At 45.2% G+C, this 18,133-nt stretch overlaps 1 protein-coding gene and 1 pseudogene across 1 annotated transcript; one reads left to right on the top strand and one right to left on the bottom strand.

Moving 5' to 3' along the window:
- Nucleotides 1-322: 322 nt before the first annotated feature.
- LOC120643820 (dirigent protein 22-like) lies at nt 323-2,493 on the top strand. The gene has a single exon (XM_039920295.1). It carries the CDS (start codon nt 1,607-1,609, stop codon nt 2,177-2,179), a length of 573 nt encoding a protein of 190 aa, XP_039776229.1. The 5' UTR covers nt 323-1,606; the 3' UTR covers nt 2,180-2,493.
- A 925-nt stretch (nt 2,494-3,418) lies between these two features.
- On the bottom strand, nt 3,419-17,634 carry LOC120645388 (annotated as a pseudogene).
- Between the last annotated feature and the right edge of the window lie 499 nt (nt 17,635-18,133).

The raw sequence follows: 18,133 nt of genomic DNA on the forward strand, positions 1-18,133 counted from the left end.
ACTTACTCTAAATTTTATTAAGAGGTAAATTGGTCCCTGACTGTTCTTTTAAAAAAAAGTCCTGGCCTAATTGTGAGAGTGAATTAAAACAAAAAATTGTGCGCAAGTTAATCATGAATTTCGCCTCAAGATGGGAGTTCGCCTCAAGATGGGAGTGGGCCGGGTCAACCCAATGGGTAGTTGGCCCGACCCACGAGAGCAAGGCCAATGGATCACATGGGTCAGCCTTAAATTAGAGAAGGGTCCATAGAAGCTGGAGCCTACCGACCCAATGGGCAAGATGGGTTGACCCAAAACAATCCCACCATCCCACACCATCTGACGCACGGGGGAGGTCGGAAGCACCCATGGAGGCGAGCAACCTAGCGGTGACGAATCCGCGCGCCGCGCTTCCCTCCAGTGGCTATCCCGTCATGTAAACTTTTCCCATCTATGTTCTTCTCCCATGGTTGTCCTAGGGTTTGTTTGTAGAATTCCTCGTCACGCTTGGTAGGATTTGCTGCGTGCCTCTTCCTCCCTCGGTCAAGCCAAACAAATGAGCCTCCCTGATTCATTCTCACTGATCGCACGTTCTCAAGTAGATCAGAGCTTTTCGTTTCTTGTGATATGCGGCTGCTATACATCACGATGGCTAAGGTCTCTATTCTTTTTCTTGCTTATGAGTCATTCACTGAACAAAAGGCTAATCATGCGTGAGTCTAATCTCGGTTCATGATATTATCTTGGCTTTGGAAGGTATTGTTGTTTGTAGAATTTTCAGCTAGCACTAGATGATACTATATTAGTTTTCATAATTTTGCCTTAATACATTAATGTGTACGTTGCTCCAGCAATATTTAGATGTACTAATGATCATTAGTGGTGCAATATTTACTATATATTTTATGTATGTGTCGATCCATCATACCTGTTGGACCAACGAAGCCACATACAATTGACCCATCATACCTTTTGGGTCGACCCGTGGCCTCACAAATTGGCCCTGACGCCATAGGTCCAGATCCAAGGCCAGATCCGGGCCGACCCATTCCCATCCTGAATTTCGCCATACTCGTAGAGAGTAACTTGGCCTTTTTTTTATTCTATGTCCATGCTTTAGCTTAAAGGCCCAGTCCAGTCGGTCCAATCAGCCAGCCCATAATAAGTGGACCTAGTTCCATGGAAACATGCCATTGTGAAGTGGACAATTCCTCTCCCAACTCACCCCACGCACAACATCGAAAATTCTTCTCCCATTGTCCGCCCTCCACCGACAAGAGCAAAGAGCTCTGCGAATGAGAATGAGAATCCCTCCAGAAACTCCCCTCCCGGAACCACAAGCGATTCGCGAATGCGATCTGCTCCTCTGCAGTGTGCTCCCCACCTGAGGTGCCTTTCATGGATGCCCAAGCAAAGCATTATTGCCGCCCTACCACTTTGTCACTTCCTTCGTGTTCATGGAGCAGCTTTCTGAACCCCCAATCGCTAACCCTCTCGTGTCACCAATCTCTTGATCCGCACCTACAAGGCTCCACTGACCACTTCTCTATAAATCGTACTAGCTCGTGAACCAGCTCGGAGACACACCCGTCACACTCACACTCCACTTCGCACTGGCAGCTCAAAGATGGACAAGAAAGGAGCGACCCTGCTGCTCTTCCTCGTGCTGCTCGCCGCCGCAGCCGAAGCCGACGCCGTCCACGGCGCCGGGCAGCGCAAGGAGGAAGTCGCTGCCGCCGCTCCGACAACGACGCACCTCCACTTCTACTTCCACGACACGGTGAGCGGCAAGTCGCCGACGGCAGTGCGCGTGGTGGAGCCGCCGCCGGCCGCGGCGTCGTCGTCGTCGCCGACGTCCATGTTCGGGATGGTGAACGTGATGGACGACCCGCTGACGGCGGGGCCCGAGCGGGGCTCCGCCCCCGTCGGCCGCGCCCAGGGCCTGTACATGGGCTCCGACCAGGCCCGGCTCGGCTTCCTGCAGGCCATGAACCTCGTCTTCACCTCCGGCGCCCACAACGGCAGCACGCTGGCGCTGCTCGGCCGCAACTGCCCGCTCGACGCCGTGCGCGAGCTCCCCGTCGTCGGCGGCACCGGCGCCTTCCGCTTCGCCCGCGGCTACGCCCTGCTGCGCACGCGCTGGCTCGACGCCCGCACCGGCGATGCCACCGTCGAGTACGACGTCTACGTCATGCACTAGCACGGACGGAGGGAGTTTGGCCGACATGAGATTACCATTTGCAAAGATGATAATGGACTAATGGTGTCACTGATGAAGGCTTTTCAAGCGTGATGCTGTACCATCAGAAAGTGTTTGCTTTTTTTATTTTTCACAAATCAGCCTTCCTCTTTTCACGGCTTGTAGCTTGCGTGTTCCGTGTCCATCAGAAGGTTCTGAGCTTTTTTTTTTCGGAAAAGAAGCTTCACGCAAATCTGATGGAGATTATGTTGGCCTCTGAAAAATGAAGCACTAGCATCTACTCCATCTGTTTCAAAATATAGGTCGTTTTGGTTTTTCTGGATTCATAATGTATGCTATGCACCTAGATATAATATATATCTAGATGTATAACAAAATATACGAATCTAAAAAAGTCAAAATGACCTACATTTTGGAACGGAGAGAGTACTTTCTAATGAGATGGGAGTGGGAAATGGCTGTTTGCTCCAGCATGCCATTGGGCACACTAATTCACTCAGAGGACCGTATTTGCTCAGCCCATTTTCTTCTACTACCCAGTTCCCACCTAGACACATGCTTAAGACTTGCAAGAACATCATCCCCATTCCCAATCCAACCCATCATATTGTTGAACCAGGGATCAAGCGGATGATTGACCATCAGCATCACAATGCAAAATGGATAACCTGCTGCTTGGTTTCATAGCCTCTTAACGCATACCCATAGGAAGCCCCATCTTTGTTATGTTCACCCCAGAACATGATTAAATGTTGGACTGAATAACAATGGATAGAAATTTTTGTGGTGACAACACAACAGAACCAACAAATATTGAATCTTTCCTGGACATTCGGCATCATGCGCCGACCAGCAAACAATACAGGTCAGGGTTGATGCTAGGCTCATAGTTACAGGATTCGGGGTCGATACCTCGTCCCATGACCCGGGAACACCGTTCCGATTCGAGGGTCGAGGTCGAAGAGGGTCGGTGTCCCATTCAAGGTTGGATTGCGTCCCAGTTTGAGAGGGGTCGCGACCTCATTATTAACACATTTAATTGGGATAAGGAGGTTAAGGATAGTGGATCAGTGTGGTTTTTATTAAACAATGAGCTAAGTACTGTAGCATGATCTAAATGTACTTTTTTATATGTTTCTTGTATACTTGTGCAGATTAGTTTCTTCATTAGTAGCACATATATATAGTTTTTGTCTTTATAAAGACGTGTCGACCCGGATGAATTAGGGTCGTGGTCCATATAATAATTTATCTTTCCATAAAGGTATACCCCCTTCGTACCACAATTTTATAAAGTGACAACCCTCGACCCTCGACCACGTTCCTCGACCCAGGGACTTTGTGACTATGGCTAGGCTCAATAATTGGCATTCTATTATCCTAATAACAGCACCTAAATTCTAATTCATGAGGAAAAATATACAGGTGAATACATTGCAGGGTACAATCAAGGATACAAGTTAATACGGACCACAGAAACCCCAATCTTCAGATAAGGTAATGTTAGAAACGCTTGTGCTTCCTGCTAAAATCTTCATCTCTGTCTACATGCTGTACATGAATGCAGTTGTGGAAGCCTAAAGAATCGGCAAGTAAATGCCAAATGGGGCATCAGGCCCTCTGGTACATCAGAGCTACGCCTAAACTGACGTTACTTGTCCCTGCAGGGAAATAGAATTCAAATGTGAAGATATGAAAGATTCCAGTGTTATGATGATGTCAAGCACATGTTTGTCAGAGATCATGTACATAGGCGATTGCAAAGTATGAAAATGATACACCAATGTTCTGCACTCGTATGGCCGTGTGAGAAACCTACCTCGAAAACCACTCAGTGTTTTGATTTCGATATGAGATCTTTCAGTTCATCTGCAATTGCCTGATAGCAAAACTTATATTGATCCTGCAAAGCGGAAAGGATGCCATTAGGCTAAATTTTAGTGCTTCTAGCAAATCTATTATGTGCTACTCTTCAGGATTGCTTGATCAAGACAAACACTGATGCATCAACTCACAACTCCCAAAGAACCCTCATACAGCAACAGCTAGCTGCAAACTTCCATTGACATACAAATTTGTAGAACAATATCCATCTGCCACAGGAGCAACCTATTTGTGTACCAATCGAGTACTACTACAGTATCTAAAATTACAGCTAAGTTTCAACTCTGATGTCGAGTTATGCAACCACTGTCCATTAATTCTTACAAAAGTTGCAATGACCGTTCCACGAGCAGCAGAGCACTGCACTATGTGGAAACTATTGTAGCCTTGAGAGGATTTTGTACCTGAGACCTAGAGACAAAATTAAGGAAAGAATTATACCTCTGTTTGGACCATTCCAGGCCGCTGTGATCTAAATCTTTTGACAGTCTCAACAAGATCAACAGCACCAAGTTCTCCAAGTAAAATCCTCTCTACTGTATTATGGATGGTGATATAAGCACCCGTTCTTCCAATGCCTGCACTGCAGAAAGAGAACAATTGTATCGAGTTAAGTGTATTGCCATACGGTAAAGGTCGCACCAGAAATCAAAGCATTAATTTGAAACAAACCTGCAATGTGCAACTATTGGCTGCTGTCTTGGAACGTGATACAATCTTTTTCTAATTATTCGTACATCAGTACTGCTGTTTGGCACCCCATGGTCAGGCCACTCAGAATACTCAATATGGAGGAGTGAGTGCACTACTTCTGACTGAAACGTGAAGAATCACAGCCAGGAAAAAATTTCAGTAATACAATCCTTCAGCAAAAAGTTGCAGCAATTCCAATACTATTATGTAAGGACAAAGAGAAGAAAGTAAACATACAGGGAAAGGTAAATACAAGAGGGGAACAATGTGAGAAACATAAAAGAATTCGAGGAAAAAAAATGAGGTAAAATTTGCCAGCTAAACATTCTGCATCATCTCAAGAAGATTTGGCATCTCACTCAGCAAATAATACATTATATGATGGCAAGGAAATACTATCTCAGAAAGATTTGCCATCTGATCTCATTCACCAACACAAGGATGTCAAGAAACTTTGCAGTGCCACTATCTGGCCAATTGCCTACGATAGGTCAATGCCCAAAAATACCCAACTAAAACCTTTACTACCACAAAAGTATGCATGAGGACCAAAGCTAAACCAGAAATTATATGCAGGACTAGTATATACGACAGATCCTATGCAACAAGATTATAATCGAGGATCTATCCTGTAGAAAGGAAATGCTTGTGAATGGCAAGTACCCCTACAAGAGCTGAACTCAAGTGTGTTTACATGTTTCTTTACACAAGAACAACTCTTCTTCTTGAAATGTATATGATATGATGCAACAGAATAGTATAGTACATGGTGAACCTTCCTATCACATCACCTAGAACAGAAGTGTGTAAACAACAGCTTTTATATATAGTTACCTCATCACGTTGCACCTTCACACCACGCAACACTAATTGACCATCTTTTCTGATCTTCGTGATATCAATGGTAAATTTTCCAAATTTATAATGGTTCGCGTTCAATGGGAGATACTCATCGCACTGCAATTATTTTGAATGTGGGTATTCTTTAATAGCCTGTTATTAATTGCAAGGAAATAGATAGTAAATTTCAAATTGTATCCACACGATTATGTTCTATTTTCGCACCTTAAGACTGTCAAATTTGGTGACCATAACAACCACTGGACAGCGATTATCATATACCATCTGCCAAAAATCTTCAAACGCATTGGTCAGTGGTCCTTGGGTAGAAATGAACTTTGTTTGATCTCTTCCATCAATCTGCAAATTGTATAGGACATGAGTCAGATGGCTACTGGAGTTACTGTCTCTGTCAGAAAAAGAAACATGCATAAAAAGCAAACAGAAGGAAATATGCCAACTCTACCTCTATAAGGCTGGCATTGATGTAATCATTGCCTGTTGAAGACTTTAATCGCACCCTGGTTTCATCAACTAAAGAAAATAAATCAAGTTAAATAAAGTAAATAATAATATATGGGATCTTCCTATCTACACCTGCACCCCTATACAAGTTTATGATGCTTACATGGCAAAACATCAGTATAGCGATTTCTTGCCCTATTTTCAGGTCTCCGAGCAACAGTAAACTTTTGTGTCGACTGAAGCACACTTCTTATATCCTGAAAAAGGGTATTTATCAATGGCTGCTTGGCTCAGTTCAAAGAAACATTTCCTATGAAAATTAACTTATAGACCTTTCCAACAATAATTCTTGCTTGCATAATTTAGAAGAAGTGGCAGAGCTAAGTGCACAAGTTCTTGGTATATTGGACTTAACATAAAAATGCACAAAGCAATTGTTTCCCATTCATTGAAATAAACTGGAACAGCAAGAAATTAAACATAACAGTTTGTTGCTAACAGCGGCTAATTCATCTATTTATGCAGAATTCAGTATGGCTAGCAACAGTGCTATGTTGAAAACATCACCTAATTGTGATGGACAAACCCTGTTCCAAAATCACTTTGTGCTAAGTTAACAAGAAGCATGGAGATTATGCAAAAGAGTAAGTCACAGGCCACAGGAATGAATGGTTTGTGGAAGAGGAGAGTGGAGTATAATTGCACCAAGTTTTAGAATCCTTAACCTAAGTGCTACTTTCAATGAACATATTCTGATGCCTGCAGTATTGAGTTATTGACTCATCCAATTCAATTCTGGCGTGCAAGTCAAGAATTCAAGATAATGTTACACAAGCCTTGTTTAGTTCACGAAAATGTTTGGGTTTTGATACCGTAGCACTTTTCATTGTTATTTGACAATTAATGTTCAATTATTGACTAATTAGACTTAAAAGATTCGTCTCGTGCTAATCAGTTAGATTGTGTAATTAATTGTTTTTTCAACTATATTTAATGTTCCATGCATATGTCCAAAAATTTGATGTTACTGTAGACAATTTTTTGGGAACTAAATGGGGCCACAGCAAAGCACCGAAATAGCGTGGTGCAATCATGACCAGGACGTATCATTGTGTCTGTACACCAGTTGCCTGTCTAGACGCTTCACGTAGAAGCCACGCTACGCTAGCCGTACAGCACCAACCACTGTACAGAGTAGTTCGCCCGCTGCATTCTTCGACAAGACAATTCATGAGCGAACGATCTCAGCCTCCAGAATGTAAGGGTGCGTTTAGTTCCAAAAACAAAAAATTTTGAGTGTCACATCATTGTTTGACCAGATGTCGCGAAGATTTTTCGAACACTAATTAAAAAACTAATTTCAGAACTCATTTGGAAACCGCAAGACGAATCTTTTGAGAACTTTGACCGCATCATTAGCACATGTGGGTTACTGTAGCACTTATGGCTAATTATGTCCTAATTAGGCTCAAAAGATTCGTCTCGTCGTGTACATCCAAACTGTGTAATTAGTTTTATTATTTAATTATATTTAGTGCTTCGTATATGTGTTCAAAGGGGAGAGTTGAAAATTTTTGGGAACTAAACGAGGCCTAAAAACTATGGTTAAGTGGCTGATTAGACGTCAGTCGTGCTCAATTTTGCGGTGTGGAAAAGAAGGCGAAGTCAGCGTATCCTAAACTCGCGCGTAATTATCACCACAGCGACGAGAGGTGGAGAAAGTGGGGCCGAGGAGAGGAGGAGCTTGGGTACCGGGAGGCTGTAGAACTCCTTGGAGAGCGCGGCGGGTTTCCCGAGCTTCTTCTCGAGCGCCTTGAGCGCCTTCTTGCAGTGCTTGACCTGGTCCCCAGTGAGCGCCCTGGCGGGCGGGTCCGCGCCGGGGTCGAGCGGGTCGAACCCCGCCGCCGCCGCCGCCGCCGCCCCAGCCGGCGGCGGCAGCGCCAGGGAAGTCGGGGACGGCGGGCGGCGGGGGCCGGAGCCCCCGCCGCCCCGCAGCGGCGAGTTCCCCGTGGCGGCGGCCCCGCGGCGGCGGCGCTTGGAGGCGCGGATCGTCGGGGGTGAGGGGGAGCTGGCGGGGGGCGCGGCCGGGGGGATCGTCGGGGTCGCCGTGGCGGAGCGGCGGCGGGTTTAAATAGAAGGGACGGGAGGGGGGAGGAGTGGTTGGATCGGAATTTTCGGTGGGGGAGCAGCGGAGACTTGACTTGGGGGCGAAGGTGACGACCGCGGCGGGTGACGGCGACGAGGGGGGCGGTGGGATGGCGCTGCAGATCCGACGCGGAGCGGGTGGTTGGCGTGGGTGGAAGGGACGGCGGGTGCGGGAGGGCTCGTCCTCGGTTTGAAATTGGTCTGCGGGGAGGGGGTAATGGCGGACGCGGTGGCCGGGGACGGGACGAGACGCGACGGCGAGGGGGAAAAGGGGGAAAGGCCGAAAGGGAAACCGCTGGCTGTGGGTTCGAACTGGCAGTGGTGGGCCCGGACCGATGGCTGGGACTCTGTTGGTGGGCCTGAGCTGAGCTGCGCGGGGCAATTTCTTTCTTCTTTTCGAGGTTTGAGCGGGGCAGATCTTTGGCCGTGGATCATCGATGCCAAAGTCTCTTTATTTCTTCCCAAAAAAAAAGTATCTTCATCATCTCTCAAAAAATAGGGAAATTATCATCAATGCAAGTGCTACGGGTTTTTTATTTTGTTTTGCGAGGAATGCCGAGTGCTCCTCGGTCTTGTTTGGATCGTTCTAGCATCTAGAATGTACTTTCTCCTAGAAAAAAATCTCATATGCATGGAGTACTAAATGAAATCTATTTGCCAAATCTCTTTAGGAATGGGTGTAATTTTTCGCGACGAATCTAATGAAGATAATTAATCAATGTTTTGCAACAGTGATACTACAGTAACTATCCTCTAATCACGCAGTTAAAGATCTCATTAAGTTTGTTAGGTTTTCTAGCGCAGGAGTTCTGGAGTTAGTTTTTGTAAATACCTTTGTTTGATACCGTTTTCTAGAATTCTGGAAAACCAAATAGGGCCGAACCACCAGTTTACAAGAAAAAGGTGAGAGGATGTCCAAGTCCAACCCTGTGTTGACTAGTTGAAACTCACGGCTTTTAAGTCATCTAACATGATCTTTTTGTCTGATTTAAGAGGATATATACAATATGTAGTAACTGAATTGCGGTTCGACCGGTCCACCTCTGGTCAAACCTTTGACAAGTGAATCGGTAGTTTCATCGGTTTAAATTTTTATCCGGATTTTCATTCTATGCTTGAGAAGGGATCATGGATTCTTGGAGCCATTTAGCGGGGCTCCAAAACTGCCTCCACGTGAAGCCCGGTCAAAGAGAGTGCTCCACAATCGGCTCTAGCTCTAAAGCCCCGAAAAACCTTATTTGAGCGAGGCGGAGCCACAAAACATGGCTCCATCCAGCTCCACCTCACCCTTTCCAACCTTGCCACCGGGTAGGGCCGCTAGGGGCGCGCGATGGAGGACGACCGCGCCCATGGCAGCAGCGAAAGGAGGAGGGTGAGGTGCCTAGGCGGGAGTGAGAGTGAGAGTGAGGAGCGTGTAGCTGGGCAGGATGTGTGGCAGAACTGTCTAAATTAATCCGGCTCAAGTGCGCTAACCATCACCCTAAAAGTAATCCCGGCTGACACGCACTTCAAACGGAGTAATCCGGTAGTCCTGTCTGGTAAAGTCCTGAAGAATCCACCCGAGCGTCGATCGAACCCAAAGCTTACATGCAACTCACACGAAGGTGAGTCCAGAGAGTACAACATTTCACAATTATATTACATTACCGAGTCTTAACTCGATTATTACAAACCAAGTTCGAAATCTCAGAAAGGTACTTGAAATTCAAATTGAAAGTAGTTCAACTGCAGCGGAAATAAAGCGAGTTCTAAATGACGATACAAGATGTCATGATGAAGCCCGTACATGACATCACTCGGCATTGTCATCGTTGGCCGGAGTCGTATCCCACTCCACCGACCAACCAGGAGGTAAAGTACACGGCCAAGTCAAGCTAGCTATCTGATCTTCAAACATATCACCTGAAAACAAAGTTGAGCCACAAGCAAGGCTGAGCATACTAATATTCAGCAAGACTTACCCGACTATGGATATACTTAGCCCACTACCTAGACATGCAAGGCTTTTGGCTGGAGGGGTTTGTTTCACCGAAAAGCAACTAAGAGTGAATCCTTAATTTCAAATTTTAGCTTCAAAATTCTAGTTCAATTGACCATTCTAAGTGAGCATCTATCCAATAGCATACATGGTGGAAAACAATTATTTTTCATCATTCAACCATATTCATCATCCTCATTGTTCCACTTCTTACTCTATGTGGCAAAAGGGTTAAGCAATCCCAATATCCGTGAGAGGCGGACGATTTGAATCGAATTTGTTAACCTGGCCAGGCAGGCCTAAACACACGCATGGGAACCGAGTCCCCACGCAACATTTCCCCTTTCTTTCCGGCTCGTGGATCAGGGTCACCCCCTTCGACTACAAGAGCCCCACGCCACGGTCGACGCCAGGTCGTGACCACGCTTGCACCCGCATGTGGCCGCATGAGAAACAATGTTCAAAGAGGGTGGGGGAAAAGTCCACTCCCCGAGCCGATCAGTTACTTAAGCTTACCGATTACCATATTTCTCGGCATGTGGTTAGTACGTTCAAACGCTTAACCACCACTACCACACACCGCGGCCTTATCCATTTTCACTAAACAGACGAGGTATCACAAGTACAACAACCCCGCCCGTAAACCTTATGATTGCAGCATGTAGTAGACATTCAACTCCTATGAGCTCGCGAGTGACAGGAAATCACTCGACTTCTACCGAACCATTAGCATAGCCGACTAGCGACCTATACATGCTAGTATTCAAACATAGGTACTTAAGATTATGCAACTAGGGTTCCAAACAATTCCTACAACTTAAATGCACAAGTAGATAGGAACATAAGCAGTTGCATAAATTTAAAATAGATAGGACATGCTCTTGGGTTTGCCTTCCTGAGCGGAGGTAGCCTTGGGCTCTTCTGAACTTTGGTTCAGGTCTTAAGTAATTTCAGTTAGATTAACTTAAGTTTCACGCTGCTCACTCTCGGACTCCGGCACCAACTCGTATGTACCGTTAGCGAGAGTAGTCAAATCTACATGAATGCATATGCGTGAGTTACTTTAGTGGTAACGATTTATTCATTTCTTCACTATAGAGTTGTAATCCAACAAAACCCAACTTTGGGAACAACCATTTTCAAAATCATCTCATAGGGCAATCATTTATCGGGTATTATCTAACATGATTTAGTTCACAGGGAACCGGGGTGGTTTTCCCAAAGCACTACTCAACCAAGCAACTCAAAAATACTTTATTGACACTAGTTATCCATGTATAAATCAAAATATATAGTTTTCTACACTCCCTGGTCATCAAATTTTTACACAGAAGGCAATTAATGATAAGCAATCTACCATAAAAATTTCAGTCTATTTCCTGCAGCAGAAACACCATGAAAAATATTTTACCTAGCCTCTGCTGAAAACATGATGAATTTGTACAGGGCAAAATATGCCAGTTCTGGTAATGAAAATTTTAGTAAATGTTGTTTACCTAAATATGACCATGATGTAAAATTTTCACATTTAATTAAGCATCACACAGGTCCTGAAAAATAGAACAATGTACAACTCCAGTAAAGAAAAATAATTTCTACAGGTAGTTATACTAAGTTTCAGAGTCTCATATTTTTCCATCAATATGAAGTACACAAATACCAGATTTGGTAAAAATATAAGATTTTTCTAGGTACACAAACTATTTTTCATGATTTAATGTATTTCTCCTTACCAAAAATCATTTGGTCCAGTTAGGTTTAACTAAAAATTCTCAAACTTTTTATGTAGAATCTGGGAACGAAACTAAAGGTATTGTAAAAGTTTGAACCCATGAATCATATCATAACAACTTGGATAAATAAAACTATTTATCCTAGGCATACATCAAGTCCTAAATAAAACCTATATCTAGGAGTGTCAAATGGACCTCAAATTTTTACAGAGTCCTACACTTTCAGTCTACAACAATCTCTACTAAAATCATCTACATATCATGGCTAGAACTTGAGATCTAAATAAAGGACTAATAAATTTGTATTTAATCAAGAACAACAACCAGTGAGAAAATGAAAAAGTGCATGTAAAGAAAGTTGTATATATAGCAACAAGGAACTCAGATCAATTGAGTTTGCATTTGTCCGATTTTTATACGAATTTATATCGATTTTACAAGTTTGCTGTTTTTTAAAACAAAAGAAAATGAAAATGAAATCTTGCATCTAGGCCCCTGGAATGATTTGGGGGCTTGCAAATATGCCCTTGGCCGGAGCCAAGAATAGAGGAGGCGGCTGCTGTCTGTTTCCCGGCGAGTGAGCTCACCGGCGGCGAGGGGGAAGTGGGGGGAGGAGCTAGAGGAGACTGAGCTCTACCCGTTTGTGGGCTCAAACGAGGTTGGGGATGGCCAGAGGTGTGCTCCCCGCGGCGAGCAGTGGGCGGCGGCGATGGCAGGCTGCGGCGGCAGCACTCTGGCGGGTCTGGACGGCGGCGAGCTGGCTGAGAAGCTTCACTGAGGCACGAGGAAGGTGGCTGGGGGGGTCCGTTGGGGGGCGAGGTGAGGCGGAGGAGGGGGTTCCGCGGCGGCCTATGGAGGACCGGCGGCCATGGCGCCGGCGGGGGTGCTCTGGACGGCGGGAAGGAGCTCGGGTGGGCTTCTTAGGCGCGAGAGGGAAGAGTGGAGGGGCAAGGGTGCGGCTGGGAGCAAATGAAGGAGGGGGGAGCTCGGGCAGGGGAGGAACGCGGGGTAGCGGCCGGTCAGTGGACGGCGGCGAGCTCTCGCGCGCGCGCAGGGGTTCTGGGCCCTTTAAAATGAGCCAAGGGAGGAGAGGGAGGAGGGTAGGGGTGTCGGTGGCGCACGGCATTGAAGGCCGGCCGTGGGCAACGGCTCGGGCAGGTGCGTGGCCGGGCTCGTTTGGCGCTACGATGGCGGCGCGGCGCGCCATCGAAGCCGAGCAGGGGCGCAGCGTGGAGGAGGAGCGTTGCATCGGCGATGGGACGGGGCAAAGGTCAACAAGCGTGCAAGAGAGGCACTCATGGCCGGGCTGGGGTCTCAGCGTGGTGGTAGGAGGCGGTGGCGCAGCGACGGTGCAGCAGCGGCAGCGGCAGCATAGCTGCTCTGCTCTGCAGGCCGTGGCCAGGAGCAGGGGAAAGGGAGGGAGAGAGAAAGGGAGAGGTAGAGAGAGAAGAGAGGTCAACGTTTTTGACTCACGATTTTCTCAAAATTTTGTGTGGAAACTCGAAAAAGTTTGAACACGAAAGTTGTTCAAAATTCAAAATCCTACAACTTTACTTCAGGCCAAAATTCATTTGAGCAATGATTTGAAAGTTATTTTAAATTTTCAAAAACTATGATTCAAATTATTTGTCATTTCATGTGTAGTCATTATTTTTTTGATCATGATGTCAACTAGACTTTTGTAGACCCTGTTAATAGGGATGTGTAGATGCATTTCACTAGCCAAAATTGAGTTGTTTATGAAAAGTTACAAAGTCACACTATACTTGCACACATACACATGTACCCATACATTTGTAGACATACAAGAAATGCATTATTTCCTCTTGATGATTTTGCACGATGACATGGTTAATGACCCTTCTAATTATTTTTAAACACCTAAGGTGTTACAGCCTACCCCCCTTAAAAAGAATCTCGTCCCGAGATTCAGATAAGCAAGCTAAGTGCAGAAAAGGGGGTGTACCTGCAGTTGAATTTAGAAAACCGGAGAAATTTTGATTTAGATAGCTTTCCGTTTCCCAAGTAGCCTCCTCTTCGGTATGATGACTCCATTGGATTTTGTACATTTTAACCACTTTTCTTCTAGTACCTCTTTCTTTTTTATTGAGAATCTTGACAGGATACTCGACATAAGAGAGATCTGGTTCTACCAATATTTCAGTTTGTTCAATGATCTCGGTGGGAACTCGGACACATTTATTGAGTTGAGAGACATGGAAAACATCATGTACTGCTGCAAGTCGAGGAGGAAGTCGCACTCTATAGGCCACGGGTCCACAAATTTCAGTGATTTCATAAGGGCCAACATATCGGGGAGCTAATTTGCCCTTTACTCCGAGTCTCTGGACACCCTTGGTTGGTGAGACTCGAAGGTAGACATGATCACCCACTTCAAATTGCAAAGGCTCTCTCCTTTTATCAAAATAACTCTTTTGTCTAGATTGGGCGGCTTTTAGATTCTCTTGTATTACCCTTACTTTTTCTTCGGCCTCTGCTACGAGATCGGGTCTGAATACCACTCGTTCTCCGATTTGCGACCAGCTCAAAGGGGTACGACACCGTCGACCATATAAGGCCTCAAATGGTGCCATTTTCAAACTCTCTTGGTAACTATTATTGTATGAGAACTCTGCTAGAGCTAGGCATTTGTCCCAACTCTTGTCATAATGAATGACACAAGCTCTCAACATGTCTTCCAGGATTTGGTTCACCCGCTCAGTTTGTCCATTAGTTTGTGGGTGATAAGCTGAGCTTCGAATCAATTTGGTCCCAAGAGATGCTTGCAACTGTTCCCAAAAGCGTGCAACGAACTGTGTACCACGATCAGAAATGATTGTCTTGGGTACCCCATGCAAGCAAACAATGCGATCGAGATAGATCTCAGCATACTTCTTGGCAGTGTAAGTAGTATGTACCGGAATGAAATGTGCCGTCTTGGTGAGTCTATCCACGATAACCCAAATGAAATCGTGCTTCTGGGATGTGTTTGGCAATCCAACAATAAAGTCCATACTTATGTCTTCCCATTTCCATGATGGGATAGGCAAAGGTTGAAGTAAACCGGCTACTTTCAAGTGGCTGGCTTTTACTCTCTGACAGGTGTCACATTCGGAGACATATTTAGCAATTTCCCTTTTCATCCGAGTCCACCAGAAATTTTGCCTAAGATCTTGGTGCATCTTGGTACTGCCCGGGTGAATAGAAAATTTGAAAAGATGTGCTTCATCGAGAATTTGCTTTCGAAGGTCATGATTTTTCGGAACAACTAGACGACTTTCAAACCATAGGACTACGTTATGGTCTTGACGAAAACACTTATATTTCCTTTCTCCTTGAGAGAGTTTTTGTTTAATGATCCCAACACCTTTATCATGTAATTGGGCCATAATGATTTGGTCATGAAGAGTTGGTTCAACTGAGATGTGATTTAAAGTGCCTTGGGGAATCATTTCCAACTGGAGCTTCCTCATCTCATGACAGAGGGTTTCAGTATAGGATTCCACGGATAGGCAATGGCAATGAGCTTTGCGACTTAGTGCATCTGCTACAACATTAGCCTTGCCTGGGAGATAGTGCACCTCAAGATCATAATCTTTGATTAATTCTAGCCACCGTCTTTGTCTCATATTTAGGTCAGCTTGAGTGAAGATATATTTGAGACTTTTGTGATCGGTGTAGATATTGCAATGAGTACCCATAAGATAATGCCTCCATATCTTTAAGGCATGAATGACAGCTGCTAACTTGAGGTCATGAGTAGGATAATTCTGCTCATGGGGTCGAAGAGCTCGTGACGCATAAGCAATAACTCTATTGTCTTGCATGAGCACACAACCAAGACCAGTACCCGACGCGTCACAATACACATCAAAGGACTTGGTATTATCAGGTTGAGCTAAGACAGGTGCTGTAGTCAACTGCTCCCTTAGGGTGTGGAAAAGCCTTTTCACATTTTTCATCCCACACAAATTTTACTCCTTTCTTCAACAGTTCAGTCATCGGCTTAGCAATTCTGGAGAAATCCGGAATGAATCGGCGATAATATCCGGCTAAACCAAAAAAACTGCGAATTTGATGAACGGAGGTAGGAGGTTTCCAGTCCATCACCTCTTGCACTTTAATAGGATCCACAGCTATGCCTTCGCTAGAAATAGTGTGGCCCAAGAATTTCACACTACCTAGCCAGAATTCACACTTGGAAAATTTAGCATAGAGCTGATACTCCCGAAGACGTTGGAGAACAATGCGCAGGTGCGTAGCATGGTCTTCCTCATTCTTGGAATAAATAAGGATGTCATCAATGAAAACCACGACAAACTTGTCAAGCTCAGGCATGAATACCGAGTTCATGAGGTACATGAAATAGGCAGGTGCATTTGTGAGACCAAAAGACATGACTAAATATTCATAGAGTCCATATCGCATGGAGAAGACAGTTTTAGGAATATCACATGGACGAATCTTGATCTGATGATAGCCAGAGCGAAGATCAATCTTTGAGAAAACTCGAGCTCCAGCTAGTTGATCAAAGAGAACATCAATGCGGGGAAGTGGATATTTGTTTTTAATTATCACCGCATTGAGAGGTCGGTAGTCCACACACAACCTCAAACTATCATCCTTTTTCTTTACAAAGAGGGATGGACAACCCCAAGGTGATGCACTAGGGCGAATGAAACCTTTGTCTAGAAGTTCTTGAAGTTGAATCTTTAACTCGGCCAACTCCTTAGGTGGCATTCTATATGGTCTCTTTGAGATAGGGGCAGTGCCTGGCTGCAACTCAATAATGAATTCAATGTCTCTATCTGGTGGCATTCCTGGCAAGTCATCCGGAAAAACATCGGCATACTCGCATACCACCGGGATTTCTTCTAATTTGGATTCACTCATGGCAAATGCACAAGAATTCATGCACTCTTGAAATGGCAAATAGAGAGTAGTAGTTCCATGGGTTGGGGAATTGATTTCAACAGCTCGGGAAGGAATGTCTAAGACCACTCCATGTCGAGTCATCCAATCCATTCCCAAAATCACATCTATGCCTCCAAGTGCCAAAAGGATCAGTTCAGTTTTGATAGTTTTGCTACCCAGTTTGATCGGAACGTTTCTCATGATTTTATTTGAAGCAACTTTTCCACCCGGTGTTGATATCATATAGGACCCTTTGTTGTGACAGAAATCCAAACCTACTTTTGCACCAAATTTTGCATTAATGAAACTATGGGATGCACCAGAATCAAATAGTATGACTGCAAGCTTGTTGTGGATAGAAAATGTACCCGTCATCACTGGTGCGCCCTCAGAAAGTTCTGCAAGAGTGGTGAAATTGATGCGCCCTTGCCTGACCTGAATAGTCTGCTTTCTGCCCTTGTTCTTGTTGTTCTGATTAGAGCCTTGGCCCTGGTTTTGTCGCTTGGGTTGCGGGCACTCACGGGTGAAATGAGTTGAGCTCCCACAATTGAAGCAACGATTTCCATCACTTGGACGGGTTGGCTGTGGCGCATTTGTCCTTGGGCCAGTTAACTGAGGAATAGGGAGACGTGCAACGCCCTGCTGTGGTGGAGGCCTGATAACCCAACGCCCTTGCTGAGAGGCCTTCGGAGGAGCCTGGGGTGCAACATTCTGCACTATGCGATACCTCTGTGGCGGAGCACTAGAGGGTCCAGCTGGTGCTTTCCTCTTTTTGTCAGCACGGTGAGCCGTGATACAGTCATCTTGAGTGATTGCTAGATTAACCAGCTCATTGTAAGTATCAACCTTAACGGGGTTCAAACGTTCCTTGAGCTTGGTACTTAAGCCTCTACGAAAACGATCGCGCCTCTTAGCATCCGTGTCAGCATGATAGCCTGCATACTGACAGAGATTGTTGAAAGCTTGGGCATATTGGAGAACTATACGAATCCCTTGAGTAAGAGCCAGGAACTCATTTAGCTTCCTTTCCATGAGTCCTTCTGGAATATGGTGACCCTTGAATGTAGTCTTGAATTCATCCCAAGTGACAATGTGATCAGCTGGGAGCATGCCAAGATAGTTATCCCACCAAAGACGCGCCGAACCGCGGAGCTGTTGCGCGGCAAAGCGAGCCTTGTTTTGCTCTAAGCGAGCCTTCTGCAGGCAAACCATTACAACCATCCATCAAGTTCTTAGCCAAGGCCTAAGCGATTAAAGTATTTTTACATCTGAGTGGCACTCATTACAAAAGCAAGGTACTCT

Source organism: Panicum virgatum, chromosome 8K, assembly GCF_016808335.1.
Source record: "Panicum virgatum strain AP13 chromosome 8K, P.virgatum_v5, whole genome shotgun sequence".
Taxonomy (NCBI): Eukaryota; Viridiplantae; Streptophyta; class Magnoliopsida; order Poales; family Poaceae; genus Panicum; species Panicum virgatum.